Genomic DNA, 18,393 nt, shown 5'->3' with positions numbered 1-18,393 from the left:
CGTCGCATCACTCGCTAACTCAGCTACAGCAATCTCTCGCCACGGTGACTGTACCCTCGTCTTTCTTCCTTGGACTATTCTTCAACCGGCTGGTGAAGCGTTGGTGTCTCTGATGGTCATCGGATAGGCTTGTAAAGCTTATCTTGGGTAATTGTGTTGGGTAGCCGGTATACTGCCCGGATTGACTTTGATAAGAGTGTTAGTTTGAGTTGATAGTCCCCACAGTTGATGGCTTACATCACGCGCCTCACACACGTCTCTGATGGTGTCTGGTGGTCCGCTGGCATATGGTCCCCCTGTTGCGCTTGCAATCAGGGGCGAAGGCGCACCATCCCCTCGCACTGATACAATGCCTTCGTATGTCCGACAACTCTTTATCGGAGGCTCAACTCGAACTCTTGTGATTTGTGAACGAACCACTGACAACTCGCTGTCCGGCGGCCCATCACTAACGACTACCAAACTGCGAGCGATCGACCAGTGGCTCGTGGACCAGGTGCTGCTGCCGCCATCTGGCATGCCTAAGTCAACCCACGTCGGAGTCAGGCGGTTCTGGGCCAACATTTCGAGCCCTGTCGACAGCAGGATGATGTGTACAGCAGAAACGACTTTGGGCAACTTTGGTTGGTGCTGGTCAATGGACATCGCGCGCGTGCTTGCTGTCAGATCTCCCGAGACAGACGAGCAACATAGACCCGGCAGCTTCGATGATGCGGCCTACACTGCACTGCGATACCTTCGCGAGGGCGGACAAATCTCAGATCCCGAACTCAATGGCGGCCCGCGGGTGCGCCACTCGTCGACCCGCTGGGCGAGTGGGGGAATGTCCCCCAGCGTGGCCGTGTCGTCTTTCGAACTCCTCGTAACGAAGTGTGGACTTGTTGGACGGCTCAACATTAGGGATCCAGTGTTTGGGTGACTCTCGAAGCTATACTGGCACGCATCATAGGCACCGCGATTACCAACGACGAGGATGTGCTGAGTTTCGCTCCTGCCTGGATCAACATGCTCAGCCCGTCTCTGTATTCTGGCTACACGGCTGGGACAAAGACGAGGAGCTGCGTGGGATCCGCAATTCTTTCGGTCTTGACGATGCCGGCAGCTTCTGCAATTCTCAGTTCAACACGCGGACTAGCGCACCGCTGGTAGCAGGCGCCCACCTGGTCAATGTGACTCTGCCTCAAGAGTCTGACTTGAATTCTACCTACAGGTGTCAGGGCTTCCTTAGGTATGTCGTGAATATGTATATTGAGCACACCTTCACTGCCGCCGGGAGCAAGTTTTGGCTTGTTTCCCCGACTTCACTGTTATTGAGCATTACAGTATCCTCACCAAATGGCTTCTGGGTTACAGCCTCCCACCTACCTCAGTGACGCCGGACACGCTTTGTTGGATGCACCTAATTGGCAGGTTCTGGAGTCCATGGCCACGCGCCACACAGCAGGTCATTCCTACGATGGTCCCGGTACTTGGGGCGTCACGAATGCCGGTGTCCTTCAACCCAAAAAAAGTCGAGTAAAGCGTCAAGGTGGCATTACTTTGCTATATTACAGATCCTAGAGACTCGAAGTAAGCTACAGGCCCCTCAACAAAGAGATGAGTGTCTCGGTTACTTATCACTCTGCAGCGTCTCCTGACCTTCCGAATAGAACCGATCATCTTCTACCCCGCCACTGTACCCTACTGGCCCGCACGACGCGTTCGTATCGATCCCATTGCGGTCCCGGTGTCTCGATGGGCTTTTGTGACGGCTCCCCGAGCTGTGGGTGCATCTTTGGTGCGTTACCTTACTTATCCAATGGCTTTCGCTTCTCTTTCCTTTCGAACCCCCGGTAATCGATTGCTTTGTTCTCCACATCTTGATTCCGGCCATCAATCCAGTCCAACATATCAGCAAAGTGTCTCTGCCAGCTCTGCCCATAGGTCTCCATAATGTGTACTGGACGCGGACCTGACTTTTTGTGAATCACCCGATGAGCAGTTCGCAAGATCCAGCCAGAAACCGATCACCTAAGTTCTGTATTGTTCATTGGAATGATCAGAAGCAGATATATCGGCGTTTTCTACTACAACCTTGCTGAGAAAAGATGAAATCAAGCCCTTCGCTCTGCAGAACGTGCGTGCCGAGCTGCCAGTGCTGATCTAGGCGCCGGCTGAGGGAACCGAGAGTACAAGCACGGTGGGGGTATGTTACTCATGAGAACACAGTGGAAGCGTGGCTGGCGCGAGCCTCTCGAGTGTTCACTGGGGAAAGAGTCGGAGATGGAAATCCCGTCTTCTTGTTGTATAAAACACCTTATCAAACTTGGATGGTAAGTGCTATTGCTTCTTCACCAAAATACTTCTCGGGACAAACTCTTCCCCAACCTTGGAGCGATCAAAGGTGGAGCGCCAGGCCATTTTAGAAAGCAGCACTCGTCGGTCTTCAGTCACTTGCGGCTCACCAAGCAGGGTCATACGATATTCAGTGGGTGATTCACCAGGCAAGATCTATTTGGCTGACTCAAGTGCCCGAGACAGATCACTACTCAATCCCTGTTCCTCATATCGTCGATCACGCACTGTCGACTTTGATCACTCTATATCGTCACGACCCTCTCATATGATACCGCTCAGTATCGCAAGCGCAGACATCGTCGATATGACAAAACCCGGCTATATAGCCTTCTAAGATCCTCGATTATCAGCGGAATTCCCACCAGCTACCGCGATGATTCAGCCCACCGACGCTTGGCGCAAGATGACCACGGCGAATTTGCATCCACTCAGAACCTCGTCGACCGATCACTCCATCCCAGTAAGGCTATTTCACGCCATGCGCATATTAACCAATCAAGACATCCGAAACCAAGTCCCATTCGTTCTACTTCGAAGAACCACAGACGAGAGTCCCAGCGAAACCCAGCGCCGAATCGCTGAATAGACTAAAAGATAAAGGAAAGTGCTATTAGAAAAGCTTAGCATAGTAATAGATTTTGGAAATACTAAAGCTATTAGTAAGGCTAAAGTTCTTAAAGTTAAGAAGGAATGAGCCTAGTACCTGTAGCCAAGCAGTAAGCCTGCTGTCTTGAGGTGGCCTGTGTGATGTGTCTCGTTTCTGATCTTGGACAATCTCAGTACCTCGCTTTATCGCCACTGAGGGGGAGAAGTCGGGCTCTGAGTTTGCTGAAAAGTGAAGGTAGAGTGATAGATACTGTGGTTCCATGTTCCCTAGATCAAGAGTGTGGGAAGGATACGTTATAGTATAAGGTTTAAAATAAAGAAGAATTGTCTTTTTTAGCAGGTTGATTAAAGCCTAAAGCTCTTGAACTTATAGAGTGTAGGCAAGATACTAATACTTGTTATATATATTACCAATACTCATGCTTTACTTACTAGTTATCTGCAGAGATTTCCAATTACTATCGGACCGGCTTTCCTTAGCAACTACCTAGTTCAGATAGCCCTTAATCTCGGCATTACCGTTCTGTCCACGGTCTTCCCTTCACAGCCCCATACACATGGTTTTCACTGCCGAGATCCCGCTTGCAAGCGCTAATGTACTACAATCCGGCCAATAGGTAAAGCTCAAGCAAGTCAAACTTTTTCGCTTTCTAGTCACAATTCATGTCTATACGAGATGGGGGTCAAGAAGAACTTTTCATTCACCGAGATGTTCCGGTCAAGCCTAGCATAATGGGGCTGGTACATATTAGCGATGCCTGATTCTTTCAACTTCTCCCTTTTTGTATCTCGTAATAATGATTTAGCGGACTGAATTTATATAACAGTTACTTAAAGCCCTTTTTTAAGTCGCTAGATAGTAGCTAGGGGTCTGAGAGTTACAGGATCTCTGGTCTGGCTTGCCAAAATCAATTTTAAGAAGTATTATAAACATCGGCAGCCAGGAAAGAATATTTGCATGTAACGTTGATTTTCTGCAGCAGCTAAAGAATACTGCCATCTAGTTACAAATCGGGAAGGAAAAGGCACGATGCAGTACCCTCGCAGAGCTGAACTGCACGATGAGACGTTCGGAGACGCTTTTAATAGATTAAAGCTACGTCAGTAATAAAAGTCAGATTTTGTTTAAATTTCCATCTCTGACTAGCGCTTCCTGTTTCCAGTTGTATGGAAGCAGTCTGATTCGCTCAGGAAGAGATGCAGCCCTGCTCCATGCAGGGTGCTAATTAAGTTTCTGAGGGTCGTGCCGAAGGATGGCTCAGGCTCTGATTGGTTGATGATGCCGTCGACTTTCAACCACTCGGTCGGATAGATCTCGGCGTCTCCGTAAAAATAACACAATGGCTTTTTTCCATTCCAGACAGAATAGGGCTCAGGTTCTGAAACCTCGAGGAGCAGCATCCGCCACCACCAATCTGTTGAGCTCCCTCATCACGTTGGTGGGGATTCAGCTATACTAAGATTTCTGTCCTTCCGAAGGCAGCTAGCTACAGTATGCAGGGACAACTACCGACAGTGGCTTGAAAGTTTAAAAGGTTCCGCCAGTTTTTGATAAGTCCCAAATAGGATAAGGCTTCTACTGCAGCTGTAAAAGTCAGGGTGAGTAGGTAGCTGATGCAAGATCAGGCTTACTTAGATATTCAAGCAGGATTGGTCCTGCATAAATCCTCTCTCATCGCGCCTTGAGGTCAATACCTGTAGACCGTTTATTCACTCTTTACTATTACATTTGCAACAACTATGAGCGCTTCCAAGCTAGAGATCCCAGGCTTTACGACCATCTCTGACCAAATCTTTGAGCGCAGAGTGGACACCAACAGTGCCAGTCCAGATTCTCACCCTCATATGGTACTCATATTTGGTTGGGGGGACGGCCTGCCAAAGCATGTCCTGAGATATTCGCAAGGATACCAGGCCATGTTTCCGAATGCCACCCAGTTCATCATCCTCGCGAAGATTGTGCGTGTTCTTAGCAGCGACCTGCCTCAAAGTTCCGCAGCCATGAGGCCACTTATCAAGGCCGCATTCGGTCCGGGAGATCCTGATGAGAAACGAATACTGGTTCATTGCATGTCAGATTCTGGTGGAATCAACTACGCGGCGACCCTCAATGAGTACCGCTCCCAATTTAGCAGACCTCTACCGCATCAACTACTTGTACTCGATTCATCGCCAGGCACCTCACAACCATCGCTCTTCGACCTGGCAAAGTTTTCTGTGGCATTGGCACCTGGCTTTACACCACAAACTCCATGGCATACGATGTTTGCCCAGGGTCTGACCGCCGCATTCCTCGCCAGCCATGGGATGCTTGAACTCCTGAATGGCAGGGATGCTTCGCCAGTATACTGTAACCCAGTTCTCAACGACCCTTTCTTCGAAACTAAGGAGGCAAGTCGATTATATCTGTACAGCAAGGCGGATGATATGGTACGTTGGGAACATGTCGTGCAGCATGAAACACAGGCAAGCCAATGTGGCTACAAGGCCAGCATGAAGCTTTTCTATGGCAGCAAGCATGTTGGGCATATGCCTATGTACCCGGACCAGTATTGGGCTTCAATTGCAAAGGCATGGAAGGCATCGGCTGAGCAGTCGATTAGCGCTCGCCTGTAGCGCTGGATTTAATTCGAACTCATGTCGTTATCTCATCTCAGGCGACGTCTTTTGTGTCTTTTATAAGGTCTTCAGATTCATGCCTTGAAGAAGAGGAAATAACTGCTGAAATACCGGATCTTGGATGGCACTGGTAGTTTGGGCCCGAAAATCTACCAATACCTTACCTGTGAAAGTACACTAATCTTTGCTCTCGTTCCATCGGGAGAGGCCTTATACTACGCGAACAGTAGAATCGCATCAGTTTTGGTCATAACTTGATGTAGAATTCGGAGACTGAACTGTGTGATAACATTTGTATATAGCGGAAGGAAGAATGCCATGCACCCACAGTCGAAGGTCTTTATACGTAACCTTCATGCTTTTGCTCTTCCCAATAGTAATTTAGAGATAGACGAGATAGGGATATACATATCTAAATTTCAAGATGACCAAAGGATTTGTAGAGAACATAGTTCTTGGGCCTGTAGTCTTGATGTTGTTCCTGACGGTTTTCGCGGATGTAATGAAAATATCTGTCAGATATCATGGTAAATCGTGTGTAGACTTGTGGCTGAGAGCTAATTCCGGCAGATAGAACCTATTGTGTATTCCTAGACCCTGTCGCAATCGAAGGGCCTTTGAGACCTTATCACAAGCAGGTTATACATTCGTCTATTAAATGGTTATCTAATGCCGCTAATCTCTTCTCACAGGCCTCTGAAGTCGCCATCGTTGCGGTTCTTGTGTTGCAACCAATCCAACACGTCCTCGAGGACAATTGAATCAATAACTTCAGTCTCATCACTCCAGCTATACTCCACGGAGCCTGTGACCTTGGTCTTCTCGTCAAGGTGGAAGCCACTCTCAGGCTGATCAAAAGGTAAGGTTGAACCACGATTCACTAAACGCTCATTTCAGAACTCAATCCACCCCCGCTGAAGAATGTGCAAGTCAATCTCGATGCCAACATTTGTGTGGAGCACTTGTTCTGCTGATCCGGTTTTTCTGTCGATGACGGCCAAATTCCGCGGAAGATGGCCGCGACGCACGATCTTTCTTGCCCTAACTTCATTGGCGTCTCCCGAACGCATTTGATCAAGCACATGACAAAATTTGCAGATTCTTGAGTGAGACCAAACATGAGTGATGTGCCGGGCAATCCCCGCGGTGCCTCTTATTTTGGTTTTGCAAGCGAGAGGCAACCCCCATGGGGAACAAGCGCAACCTCCATCTCATCCTACGACCGACAACAAGAGGTCTCGAGTGAACAGCCTACCCACGTAATAGTCAATGCAAAACCGATGTGTATGAATCGCTAGTTTGTGAGCTATGTATATACCGCCAAGCTATGCCACGGCTCTCCCTAGCGGTGTTCTCAGCAGCCCACCTGAACTACTTCTTATACCTACCATGAAACTGGCATCCTCGCTAATTCTCGTCCTACTTCAGAACACTACCATTGCCGACGCAGCAGCCATGAATCCTCCTTCACCACCTCTATCAATCGCCAAGAGGGCAACCAGCGTCTCGCACGGCGCCGACCCACGAATGTCAGCCGGCGCCTGGGATTCACATCTCCACATCATGGATCCCGTGCGATACCCTCCAGTCGAAAATATTCCCTACAAGCCCGCTGTTCATAACCTGTGGGAGAATGCGATCTTCGAGAACAGCATCGGGTGCGACCATGTCTTCTTCGTTCAGACCGCCACGCACGGATATGATTTGACCCTCATGCTCGACTCTATGCGTGCGGTTGGAAATGAACGGGCGCTGGGTCTTGCGTTGTTTGACCCCAATACCACGTCGCATGAGCATATTCGCAGATGGGACAGTGAGGGTATTCGCGCTGTACGCGTCAACCTCGTTACGTATGGTGATGATACGCCTATCGAGGAGCTCAAGAGCCAGATCAACAAATACGTGGATCTTATCAAGCCTTTCGACTGGGTTCTTCAGCTGTACACCAAGATGGAGCGCATCGCAGAACTGGAAGATTTCTTGCCCACTCTTGGCGTGCGTTTTGTTTTTGATCACTATGGTGATCCGAGTCTTCCACAGACAGCGGGTCCTGTGAACCCCTACAACATCAAGGGTTTCCAATCTTTGGTCCGCCTTTTGAAGACTGGGACGACGTGGGTCAAGATATCTGGTGCATACCGTCTCAGCCATCTTGACTCTGATATCTGGGAGGATCTTGATCCTGTCACACTAGAGCTCTTTGAGCAAGCTCCCAAGCGAGTTGTGTTTGGCTCAGACTGGCCTCACACACGATTTGAAGGCTTAGACGTTAGGCCTTGGGTGTCTCACCTGCTGGATTTGACCGAGGGGAAGCAATGGCTCAGAGAGAGACTCTTTAGGGATAATGCTTTGGAGCTCTGGGGAGTGAATAAGACGCAGAGTACCTGTAATGGAGACAAATGACATTTACGACGATCACAAAGTAGCCTATGACGCTTTTCATTATCTTTTAATAAAACATGCAAAAGTTTACAAGTCTCAAGTCAATTGATTGCCTAGTAATGAGCAGCTTGTATTCAAGTATACTGCCAGGTGTTGAGCATCCAGGGTTGTTTCGTCGCAAATCCAAGACATGAACATGAAGATACCCTGCAGAGAATAATTGTTAAAGTGTTCAAAATGCTGAACTGGTTGAGCACTGCCTACAAGACTGCTCTCAATTACCATGCTCACGGAATATGGCCGTGGAAAATCCCCGAAAGGACGTGGCTCTATTGACGACAATACACAATTGTCCAGAAACGGATTCACGGACGGAGCATACGTTCAAACTGTGGTTAGAATGCCGCCTACAGCTTGCTAAGATGAAAACCTGAAATGAATCACTATCCGTGGAAAGGTGCCCAAGGTTAGCAGTCCATCAGCCATGTTTCCACCAAGAGGAGTCATCTCCATACTTGCCAAGGCTCCCAGCGACGTTGTAGTTTTGTCCTCATTACGCACGCCGATATGCCGTGCGAATCGAGGATTCCTCAAAGACGCGTTTCCCAAAGAGCTTCTTGCCTTTGTGCTCAAAGCAACAATCGACAGAGTACCCAACCTTCGACCCGTCAATTATAGAGGATGTCGCTGTCGGTGTAGTACTGCCTGAGCTTGGAGGCTCTAAAACTGCGCGCATGGCTAGGAACCACGTTGGATACCCAAACACCACGTCCCTTTATACTGTCAACCGAGCATGTTCTTCTTCACTCCAAGCCATCTCATCTATAGCTTCTCAGATTCGGACCAGGATATTCTCCGTAGGAAATGGAGCGGAAATGGAAAGCATGACGCGTAACTCCGGGAACCGAGCTATCCTAATTGACCTCTGGCCCGCTCTCAGAGAGTCTCCTGTGAAAGATGCCCTGGAATGCATTCTTCTAATGGGCATTACTTCTGAAAATGTCGTCGAGCGTTACAGTATCTCGCGGGAGGATCAAGATGCTTTTGCAGTTAGAAGCCACCTCAATGCGGCAGAAGCCCAAGCAACTGGACTTTTCTTGGATGAGCTTGTCCCCGTTTTGTAAAAGCAATCTGACGGTGGTGAGCTGGGGGTTGTGAGTATGTGTATTGGAACAGGCATGGGTATGGCCGGATTGTTTGTACGAGAATGAATGAATAGCATTAGAGACTGGAGAATGGAAGCTTTTCATATGCACTCTGGGATAAACTGTCGGAATAATGGCAAAACTAGCAAATATGACCTCTGTTCTCAATTATTCGTCTCATCTCCTTCGGTGTGAGGATTGAGTCATTGAGAATGCTGAACCCTGTATTGACCGTGTTTCTCCGCAAGTCCCTACCCTCAATTCACAGTCTAGTCTATTGGCCAAAGATCTCCATGCCTCAGAAACCTTGTTGCATTTATGACTTCAACTTGAAGTGAGGTTCGGTCCTAAACAGTAAGTAGTATTACTGCTGCTCGCCGCGGGCAAGTCCCGCGCTCAGTGGCCGACACCGCTAAGGCACCCTGTAATAAGCCTAGCCTCAAGAGAGCAATCACAAACTTTTAGCGGGGATACACGCTATAACCCCAGACCAACAACGCGGGGAAAGCTCTGAGATGGGCAATTGTACAATGAGCTTGATGCCCCACGATCTGGGGTAGCTACATGCCCTAAAAGTATATAATCCAGGCCAACGAGCATTGCCGACATGAAAATCAAGCAAAAGAGCACTTCTGTTGCAAAAGGAGTATAAACTTTGCTCGGCATCTTTTCATCATGCCCGCAATTGAGTTCGCCAACTCCTACGGGAGCTCCGTGCACCACCTTGTGTCAGGTTCTTATACTAACAAGACACTCTTCCTCCTTGCCTTCGATACCATTGCTAAGACATTGACTTTGAACTCTACTGTTCCAGGCTTTGGACTTCATCAATTTGTCACCAGCAATGCTGCCAAGGACCGCGTCTATGCCACCGCCATGAGCGAGCCTCCTCAGCTGTTTTCGTGGTCGGTAGATGAGAACTATCAGTTTACCCACCTTGACACGGTCAATATCAGTAAGTCAAATGGATATGACATATGGAAGTTCTGTTTGCTGATTGTTTCCAGCGTCTTCATCTTGCTACTTCTCGGACGATGGCAACCTGGCTTTTTCTTCTGGTGGCTCAACTGCTGCTATCCATGCTCTCACCGAGAATGGTGCTATCGGCGAGCAGGTTCAAGAGCTCTACATGGTACCAGAGGAAGAAATTAAGAACGTGAACAAGACAAGAGCGGCCGTGGTAAGTTCGCCTAACACTTTCTTCTTGCTAGTACTTATAGATATCCAAGCTCTATGGTGCTCATGCCTTTGACATCAATGTCAATAGAAAGGGTTTCGTTCCTCATTTGTAAGTACCAAAACTCAGGCTACGTACTACACGATTGACTCTCGGCAGGGGCATGAACTCCATTTTCATGTACGACATTGCGGAAAACGGGACTGCTACGCCTCTGTCTATCAACCTTAGTCCAACTGAGGGTGATGGACCACGAAACTCTTATTCTAGTAAAGATGGAAAGCTCCTTTACGTGGTGAGTCATCTCTGAATGGATATAAGACGTGGCAACGAAGACTCACGCCATGCATTAGATGACCGAACACAGTGAGCCCAAATGAATACACCATCATGAAACCCATCACTAACCTTGCAGACCAATGGATGGATGTCTATAGAGTGCTTGAAACACGTCTCGAACATGTTCAGAGGGCGAGTGCCATTCCTGATGGTGAGTCAACATATAGATTTCCGAGTCCACAGTCATCTCTAATAACTGAAGCTGTGCGAGGGGTCTATACCTTCCGCAGCAACACAGTCCAGATGTCCCGCGACGGCAAATACCTCTTCACCAGTACTCGAAGCTGGAACAACACCGAAGCAAATGGCTACGTCGCGGCATTTGCCCTCAGCGATGACGGACTTCTGAAGAGCGAGAAAGCCGTCGCCTTTTACGAGGCACCTGTCACTCTTGGCTCTGCTGGAGGTCTCCGAGTCGCTCCTTGGCAAGATGAAACTAACAGTGATCCCAATGGCATTACGGACTACATGTATCTCAGTGATACGTCTGAGGGCTGGATGTTTATTCTTGGTTGGACCCCTTCGAATCATACTCTCGATGTTGTGGCTTCGCTGCATTATCCTGATAACAGCACGCCTTACGAAGCGACTTGGCTCGATTAGGTTTATGGGGCTCTGGGATGGGTTCAAGATTATGTATACAGTTTTATGCACAAATCTTTCTAGTAATCTCATAGAGCCATCACAGCTTCAGCTTCACGCGCTAGCCCGAAATATGGATGCAATACTCCTTATATCGTGAATGACGGATGTCGAGCAAAATTGGAAGGTGTTTTGTCCTTACTGTGATATACCTATCTTGCTTCGTTTGACTTTATACACGGGGACGTGGTCTCTGTGAGGATTCGCATAAATGTACGGTGGCATTTCCGTGCATCTGGGCCGATAGTAAAATGTATGGAGATTTAAATGTTCACGGTTTATATTGCCTGGACATCATATGGAGCAGGGATCCTCACCGTAAGCCAAGGGAGGCGAAATTTGTCCAGGATATAGGCAGCTTTTCGGGCATTGGGCACGTTCAGGACACAAAGTACTTGCCAATTCTCTATATTTTATATTCATCCTGACTCTGGAAATATGTTCTATAATTACTTTAGAGGTTCTGGAACAGTATTGTTTCTCTCGCCGACTCGTATATGCGTTAGTTGAAGCTCGCAGTGGATTGATGTTGATGTAAGGGAGCAGCTTGAAGTACTTACCGTCTAGTGCTACAAGAAAACGGCTGACACAGTTATAACATGCAACCTGGAAAATTTTATCAGTCTCTTTGAAGAAAGGGTGACATTGCAAGAATAAATTTACCGTTGCGACAACCTCAACTACCTCTTGATCGCTGGCGAGCGACTTGAGCCATTCAAATGTCTCATCCTTGACCTGGACATTCCTCGTCATCTCATCAGCCACGACACAAACAGCCCATTGCTTCTCATTAAAGCCGTCGGGTCTCTCACTCCGCAATAAACCCCCCTCCTTCATGATCTCGTTCATCGACGCTGATGAGACACCACTGTTGACGGCCAATGGCGCATGGTGCATCCACTCATACCAAGTCCTATTCACAACAGCGATGCGGCAGATGGCAAGTTCTCGTAGATCATCTGCCAAGGACGTCTTTGTGCGGACGGCGCCGACAAAAGTGTTCCAGCCAGCGGCGACGTGAGGGGAATGCAGTAGTGCCAAATCGAGGGGTTGTATGGGGCGGGGATGACGGCGGGCCGCAATTGCAGCGACGATTGCCTCTTCTTCTGGGGAAGAAGTTGGAGGAGGATTAGGGATGTAGGGGACCCTCATTGTGGATATTGATATAGAAGAAGTGTGATATTACCGAAAGCCTATAGGCAGAGCCATGAGAGTATCACTGTAAATGTTATAAGGCATCGTTGATCTCTATTACCATCAATTAATTCCTAAGTTCCCTCCCCGCATTCCCCGCACACTCCGCGGCGAGTTGCCGCGGAGCTTGCCCGGACCAATTGCGTTCATCGTCCACGACGGTAGCCGTCAAGTTCAGCGTTGGCGATAATCCTCCAGCTTTCGGGTTTTCACCGTAAGCCAATTCTTCACTTCTCTCTTCGCGATCCGAGCTTATCAAAAGACCAAGTGTTATCTCTCTTCCCCTGGAAACATGGAGACCAATGACGAGCAAGGACAGGGACAGAGCTCCGCTCGCTCCAAGAAACAGCGGATGTCTCGCAAGTATCGAGGTTTGACATGCGCCAACTGTCGGGCCGAGAAGGTCAGAACGTCCTCTTATACTCATCTTTCACTAAACATTCTCTTTCTGTACGCCTTCTGACTTGATTGGTGATACAGGTCCGATGTGAAGGGAGTCAACCAACCTGTAAAACATGCGAGGTCTACCATGTCGAATGTCGTTACGACAAACCCCCACCGCTGTCGCAAGTTGTTGCCATGGCGCGAAAGCTTCAAGAAGCCGAGGAGGCGATTGAGCGCCTTCAGGGTGGTGACAGCTCCACGAGTCAGAACATGAGAGCTTCCATTGCCGAAAGTGTAGCTCCCGCATCAAGCGCCTTTGCTGCTGAAGACTTGCCAACACGATTGCCCTTATCATCAGGGCTCAACATAGAGCCCACAGTGCTGGAAACGTCGCCTACCACACATCAAAGCCGCCTCCAAGACCCTCCTCGACCAACTACAGGTATCGACGGTGCGTCGCAAGACGGATTAGCGATTGATCTCAGCGTGGATGAACATGGCAAGATATGCTATTACGGTCCAACGTCTGCCGTCCATGAGCCTCTGGGTCTCGCTTCACCATCTACAAACTCGATGAGTCGCGGGGACGGATCTAAAAGGACTGACGTACGCGCTTACCTTATATCGCGAGCTCGAGAATCGACCATCTGGGAGGAGTTTGCTCTTGGAAATGCATCGCTTCAACTTGGGCTACCGCGACAGGTTATGGCGAAGCTTCTTCATCTGCACTGGACATGGGTTGCTCCAATGTTTATGTGGGTGTATAGACCTGCATTCATGCGTACGCTGTCTTTCCACATACAGCAGATCATACCTTGACTAATATCTCTTGCCTTCAGGTGACATGACGACCGGCGGTCGTTACTACTCTGAACTTCTCCTTCTCGTGTTATGCGCCCATGCCTCGAAATACTACGACAGTAACCACGCGCAACTACTCTTCTCCCGGGTTCGATTCCTCCTCGGTGACGAGATACAGAAGCCCAGTTCTATACCTACTATCCAAGCTCTTTTGCAATTGAGTGCCCGGGAACTCGCTCAAGGCTCCATCTCCCAAGCATGGCTGTATAGTGGGATGGCCTTCAGAATGTCAGCCGACCTTGGATTGCAGCATAATGGGCCCGACATAGCGGACCTCAAGGGATTGGACCCCGTAGACTTGGAGATACGGAAGAGGCTATTCTGGAGCTGCTATTTCTGGGACAAGTGAGCGACCCATTTGAAGAACGATGCTCAGTCTTTGCTTACACGAGGCTGCAGAGCCATCAGTCTTTACACAGGAAGACTTCCAGCAGTGACCGAGCTACCGCAAAGCCCAATTGACTTCAGTATGCGCCCCGAGCCGATTAAACCGTTCTATTCTGATATTACGTGCAGTGGATGACTCTGCAGAGTCTGATGTATGGTCGCCATACTACGAAGACACTTCACCACTTACTCGACTAGCACCGAGCCAATACCCTGTGATGAAAAGTCACGCTGTGTCATGCTTCGCAAACTCGTGTAAACTTTCTGTCATCATTAATGACATAATAGTACAACTCTATTCAAAACGAAGCAGAGCAATAACCGAGTCGTCGCTGAACGACATCAAGGCACGTCTTGAGACATGGCGTACTGAGTCGCCGGCGCATCTGCGTTATGACCCAGAGTATCTCCCCAACATATGTCCGCCTCCCCATATTATCTCTCAGAAGTAAGCTCCTAACCCCCATATTGCTGAGTGTTGTGTTACTGACTGTGAATAGCCTCCTTTACTTCAGCACGATCATCCTCGCCCATCGCCCATTCTGGTCCGCACCAGCCTACTACCAAGTCTGCATGAGCGCAGCGCTTAGCATGGAGAAACTCCTCTTGATGCTTGAATCAACCTTTGGCTTCGAGAACATCACGTATCTCATGGGCTATTGCATCTACACAGGTGCTTCAGCTGTGCTCGAAGATGCGAAGAACAATGACGGTGCAACGCATCCCACTATGCAGACCTTTCTTAGAGCCCTCCACCGTGGCATGGCAAAATGTCCGCTCCTTGAGCGCAGCTTGCACATCATCATAAAGGGCCTGAAGAGGACTCCAGTACAGCGGCCAGCACCTGATGAGTCGTTATCCGACAACACGGTCACTGCTACCATGAACAGCTACATCCCAGCCTTTCCGTATCTTGACCCCGTAAGCCCGAATGACTTTGACATGGATGCGTACTTGAATAGCATGAGCATGGATACCATGGCCTCGTTGGACTGTTACCCAGAGCTACAGATTGATCTTGATGAAATGATGAGACATGCACCGGCTTAGGCATCCTTGAGCAGGTTTTCTTTCTTCATGTTTTGAATACCTTTCAGAAGCTCACGCGTTATGTCCAAGATGATGAGAAATGCATGGTGCTTTGGAGGAAGGATATGAGTCGCCCAAGGTGTCAGCGTGTCCAGGCGGGTACAGACACTGTTATGGTCTCAAGGTCTATATAAGACTAAACAAACAACGTCTTAGGGTTCTAAAGCAGTACAGTTCACATGAATATTTTTCAACACTATCGCATTGACGCCAAATCTAATTCTGTATACCAGTATTGGCCTCAGCTAGTGTATCAGCCTTGAGAGCTGGTCTATCGGCCTTTCCGGCAGTAGTCTGTGGCAAAGTATTAGCGGTGGCCCAAGTTGTGGTATGAAAATTGAGGCTACTTACGCCTCCATCGACAGGCATAATCAGACCTGTGACCCAGCCAGCTTCCTTGCTAGCCAAGAACAAGATAGCTACAGGGTTTTAGCGAAAGTCACAGAGATACAAGGGCTTGGGCTGACCTACCATAGCCAACATCCCAGCCAGTTCCCTCCTTCTTCATCAAGTTCTGGTTAATTCTTGCTTGTCTCATCTCGTCTGTCATTCCGCGTCCTCTTGTCATTGGAGTATACACCATTCCCGGTGCGACACAGTTGACACGGATATTCTCACGGCCGTGATGAGCTGCCATGGCCCGTGTCATCTGAATGATGGCACCCTTGGTGGTAGGGTACAATAGACTGGGGTTGCCGCCGAGTACTGCAGGACCCTGTTAGCTTGGACATTTTGGGGGTAAACAGAGGATACTTACATCCACTAACTGACGACATGTTGATGATAGATCCGCGGCCCTGCTTCCTCATTTCAGGAATCGCATATCGGCTCATCATGACCATACTTGTGACGTTGATGCGGAAGTCTCTGTCCCAAGCATCGAGGTTGATTGTTGTGGCATCACCCATTTCACCGCCAACGCCAACTAGTTGCGCCTGTCAGTGCATGTCTCTCGCTATAATTACGCATGCGATTCAACCTACCGATATTGACAAGGATGTGCAGAGCACCCCATAGCTCAACAGTCTTGTCGATGGCATTCTTGCAAGACTCTTCGCTTGTGACATCAGCCTGGATCACCTCTGAAATGCCGCCCTCCTCATCAATCATGCGCTTGGTCTCTTTCGCCCAGTCCACATTGAAGTCCACAAGAGCGACCTTGGCGCCGTGGCGTGCGAGGAGGATGGCAGCCGCGCGACCATTACCAATCTCGCCTTTACAGGGGGGTTAGTGTAATGGGGACAGGAATTGGGGTACGTCTTGAACTCACCATCCATGCGGGAGCCTGCACCTGTGACGATTGCCACATCTCCAGAAAAGTCGAAGGCTCGAGGTGGCGCCATTGCGGAATATGTGAGTTGATGAAGTTGCTTTGACAAAATGTTGACTTTTGCCGCTGATGATTTACGTCCGAAATCTATAGTAAAACGAATTCATATACCTAACGAGATTCAGCATCCAAGAATAAATATTATTCACCTTGCAGTCAAATATTGAGGGATCGTCGCTCACCGCGGCCAATGGCCACTCTCAGCCTCCGGGCATTCGGCGCGGGCAATCGCCGAACTCCCCTGTTCTCTGAGCTAGCGACCACACAGTCACGAGGGCCGCATGCTGGGGACATGATGGGGATACCCAAACTCGGGCTTCTCCCGGAATCTTGCCTGTCAATTGGGTCAGTCTCGATTCAGATTTGGCCAAGCTTATCGGCTCTGCGGCTCTTAGTGGCCTTCACTAAGGAGTTTTGATCCTCAGACCCAGACATGACGGCATCAACATGTGTCTTTCTCATCACTCGCTTTTTGGCGCGTCAATTCACTGGTCGCTGGTATCAATGCAACAGGACAAGTTGTATCGACTCTAAAGGGTATACCTGCTACGCGCCAAAGGATCGACCAGGCGAAAGATTACAAACCTCTTGCCATTAACTGAGTGGGAGCATTGTAGGTAGCGACCTCTGGATTTATAGCGGGGAGCAGTTCTTGTGCTCTGCGTTGTTTGAGCAGATTCAACCTAGAAGAGATGACATAAATCTAACTCGCCAATCGGAACTTGAAGAATGATGCAGTAGTCGATGAGAATCCAATTAATAGTATATTTTTCATCTGTTTATCTTGGAATACCTATCTATTGCGACAACCAATAATCGAACCATGCCACGATACCTGCCAGGCTCTGTTCCTTTACCCAGCCTATGCCGTGTCAGTTGGTCTCGAGGGAAGCTTCACTATTGGAACTTACGCTGGTAAGGATCTTTAGGGTCACCTCTCAAAGCAAATCCGTGTTCAACACCAGAAAATACTTGATAGTGAAAGACCTTCTTGTTGGTCTGTAGAATATCCAGCGCTCGACGTCGAGAAGGAACATCAAACGTGTGGTCAACTTCCGAGCATGAAAGAAATAGAGGCTCTACAGAAGGGATTAGCAATACTGACACAGAACTACCGAAGGAAGAAGACTGTACTCTTGAGATCTGTAAAATGATGTTCCTTGAGGAACGCTGGGTGAGCAAAAGCGCCTACTGCCACCGTATCACCTTTCAGCTCATTGCACACGTAAGGCGCTCCGAAGCAGTAGCCAACACAGGCAAACTTTGTTGTGTTTGTTCCATAGCTCTTCTTGACAGCAGCTACCCATTTGGGCACAGCAACATCCGCAAAGGCAGTGTGCTTGCGCTTCCAGGCTTCGTAGTCAAAGTCAGGATTTTGGGTATGCCGGTCTTTGCGATGCTTCCAGACAGGGTCCTTTATCGTCTTTAGTCTCCGTTCTAAGCACTTTATGTCCGCCTAACCTACCCCACGGAAGTAGTCGAGGCCCAAGACTAGGTAGCCTGCGTCTGCAAAAGCATCCATGACTAGCAGCCCGTTGGGGAACATGCCCCATACATCTGGAAAGTATAGTAGGATGTTTCCGTTTGCCTTTTCGGGTGCTGGTTTTGAGATGTATGTTTCGACGTCTGCGATGGTTTCCCAAGTGCCTCTTGAATCGCCCTCGTGGATCGTGCCTTTGAGACAGCAGCTGCCACTTGGTTTAGCAAGATATGGCTCACTGGTTGATTGTTGTGAAGATGATTGACCCATAATGTGATAAGTCTATTGTGTAAAAGGCTGCAATGAGTCTTGAAAGAGTGAAAAAGTGTAGTTAATCTTGGTCAAGGTTGTCTTCAGTCTCATACGAGTTCCTGGTAGGCAGCTAAACAATTCTCTGCGTTTAATTAATGCCAGTGGCGTT

General features: G+C 48.8%; 8 protein-coding genes across 8 annotated transcripts; 5 read left to right on the top strand and 3 right to left on the bottom strand.

Annotated features, from left to right (window-relative positions):
- Nucleotides 1–349: 349 nt before the first annotated feature.
- Nucleotides 350–1,560, top strand: FTJAE_4858 (uncharacterized protein; the record flags this gene model as incomplete). Its single annotated transcript, XM_037351304.1, has 3 exons — nt 350–870; nt 950–1,228; nt 1,554–1,560. The coding sequence occupies 3 exons, from the start codon at nt 350–352 to the stop codon at nt 1,558–1,560; spliced, it is 807 nt and encodes a 268-aa protein (XP_037208115.1).
- A 3,123-nt stretch (nt 1,561–4,683) lies between these two features.
- On the top strand, nt 4,684–5,559 carry FTJAE_4857 (uncharacterized protein; the record flags this gene model as incomplete). The annotated part of the gene is made up of 1 exon (XM_037351303.1): nt 4,684–5,559. One exon carries the CDS (start codon nt 4,684–4,686, stop codon nt 5,557–5,559), a length of 876 nt encoding a protein of 291 aa, XP_037208114.1.
- Nucleotides 5,560–6,870: 1,311 nt separating this feature from the next.
- FTJAE_4856 (TIM barrel metal-dependent hydrolase) lies at nt 6,871–7,965 on the top strand (the record flags this gene model as incomplete). The annotated part of the gene is made up of 1 exon (XM_037351302.1): nt 6,871–7,965. One exon carries the CDS (start codon nt 6,871–6,873, stop codon nt 7,963–7,965), a length of 1,095 nt encoding a protein of 364 aa, XP_037208113.1.
- A 1,799-nt stretch (nt 7,966–9,764) lies between these two features.
- Nucleotides 9,765–11,208, top strand: FTJAE_4855 (muconate cycloisomerase I; the record flags this gene model as incomplete). The annotated part of the gene is made up of 6 exons (XM_037351301.1): nt 9,765–10,044; nt 10,097–10,269; nt 10,310–10,377; nt 10,426–10,561; nt 10,735–10,756; nt 10,808–11,208. The coding sequence occupies 6 exons, from the start codon at nt 9,765–9,767 to the stop codon at nt 11,206–11,208; spliced, it is 1,080 nt and encodes a 359-aa protein (XP_037208112.1).
- A 458-nt stretch (nt 11,209–11,666) lies between these two features.
- FTJAE_4854 (4-carboxymuconolactone decarboxylase family) lies at nt 11,667–12,399 on the bottom strand (the record flags this gene model as incomplete). The annotated part of the gene is made up of 3 exons (XM_037351300.1): nt 11,667–11,677; nt 11,808–11,853; nt 11,911–12,399. 3 exons carry the CDS (start codon nt 12,397–12,399, stop codon nt 11,667–11,669), a joined length of 546 nt encoding a protein of 181 aa, XP_037208111.1.
- Nucleotides 12,400–13,020: 621 nt separating this feature from the next.
- On the top strand, nt 13,021–15,123 carry FTJAE_4853 (nitrogen assimilation transcription factor nit-4; the record flags this gene model as incomplete). The annotated part of the gene is made up of 5 exons (XM_037351299.1): nt 13,021–13,606; nt 13,665–14,031; nt 14,086–14,153; nt 14,203–14,521; nt 14,574–15,123. The coding sequence occupies 5 exons, from the start codon at nt 13,021–13,023 to the stop codon at nt 15,121–15,123; spliced, it is 1,890 nt and encodes a 629-aa protein (XP_037208110.1).
- Nucleotides 15,124–15,378: 255 nt separating this feature from the next.
- On the bottom strand, nt 15,379–16,505 carry FTJAE_4852 (short-chain alcohol dehydrogenase; the record flags this gene model as incomplete). Its single annotated transcript, XM_037351298.1, has 6 exons — nt 15,379–15,456; nt 15,514–15,581; nt 15,634–15,867; nt 15,920–16,087; nt 16,146–16,376; nt 16,433–16,505. 6 exons carry the CDS (start codon nt 16,503–16,505, stop codon nt 15,379–15,381), a joined length of 852 nt encoding a protein of 283 aa, XP_037208109.1.
- Nucleotides 16,506–17,289: 784 nt separating this feature from the next.
- Nucleotides 17,290–18,242, bottom strand: FTJAE_4851 (dienelactone hydrolase; the record flags this gene model as incomplete). The annotated part of the gene is made up of 4 exons (XM_037351297.1): nt 17,290–17,354; nt 17,404–17,571; nt 17,627–17,906; nt 17,958–18,242. 4 exons carry the CDS (start codon nt 18,240–18,242, stop codon nt 17,290–17,292), a joined length of 798 nt encoding a protein of 265 aa, XP_037208108.1.
- Nucleotides 18,243–18,393: the final 151 nt, after the last annotated feature.

The sequence above is a fragment of the Fusarium tjaetaba genome, assembly GCF_013396195.1.
Source record: "Fusarium tjaetaba strain NRRL 66243 chromosome Unknown NRRL66243_c0000091, whole genome shotgun sequence".
NCBI lineage: Eukaryota > Fungi > Ascomycota > Sordariomycetes > Hypocreales > Nectriaceae > Fusarium > Fusarium tjaetaba.
Note: the sequence above shows the minus strand (reverse complement) of the source record. Positions and strands in the feature narration are given on the sequence as shown.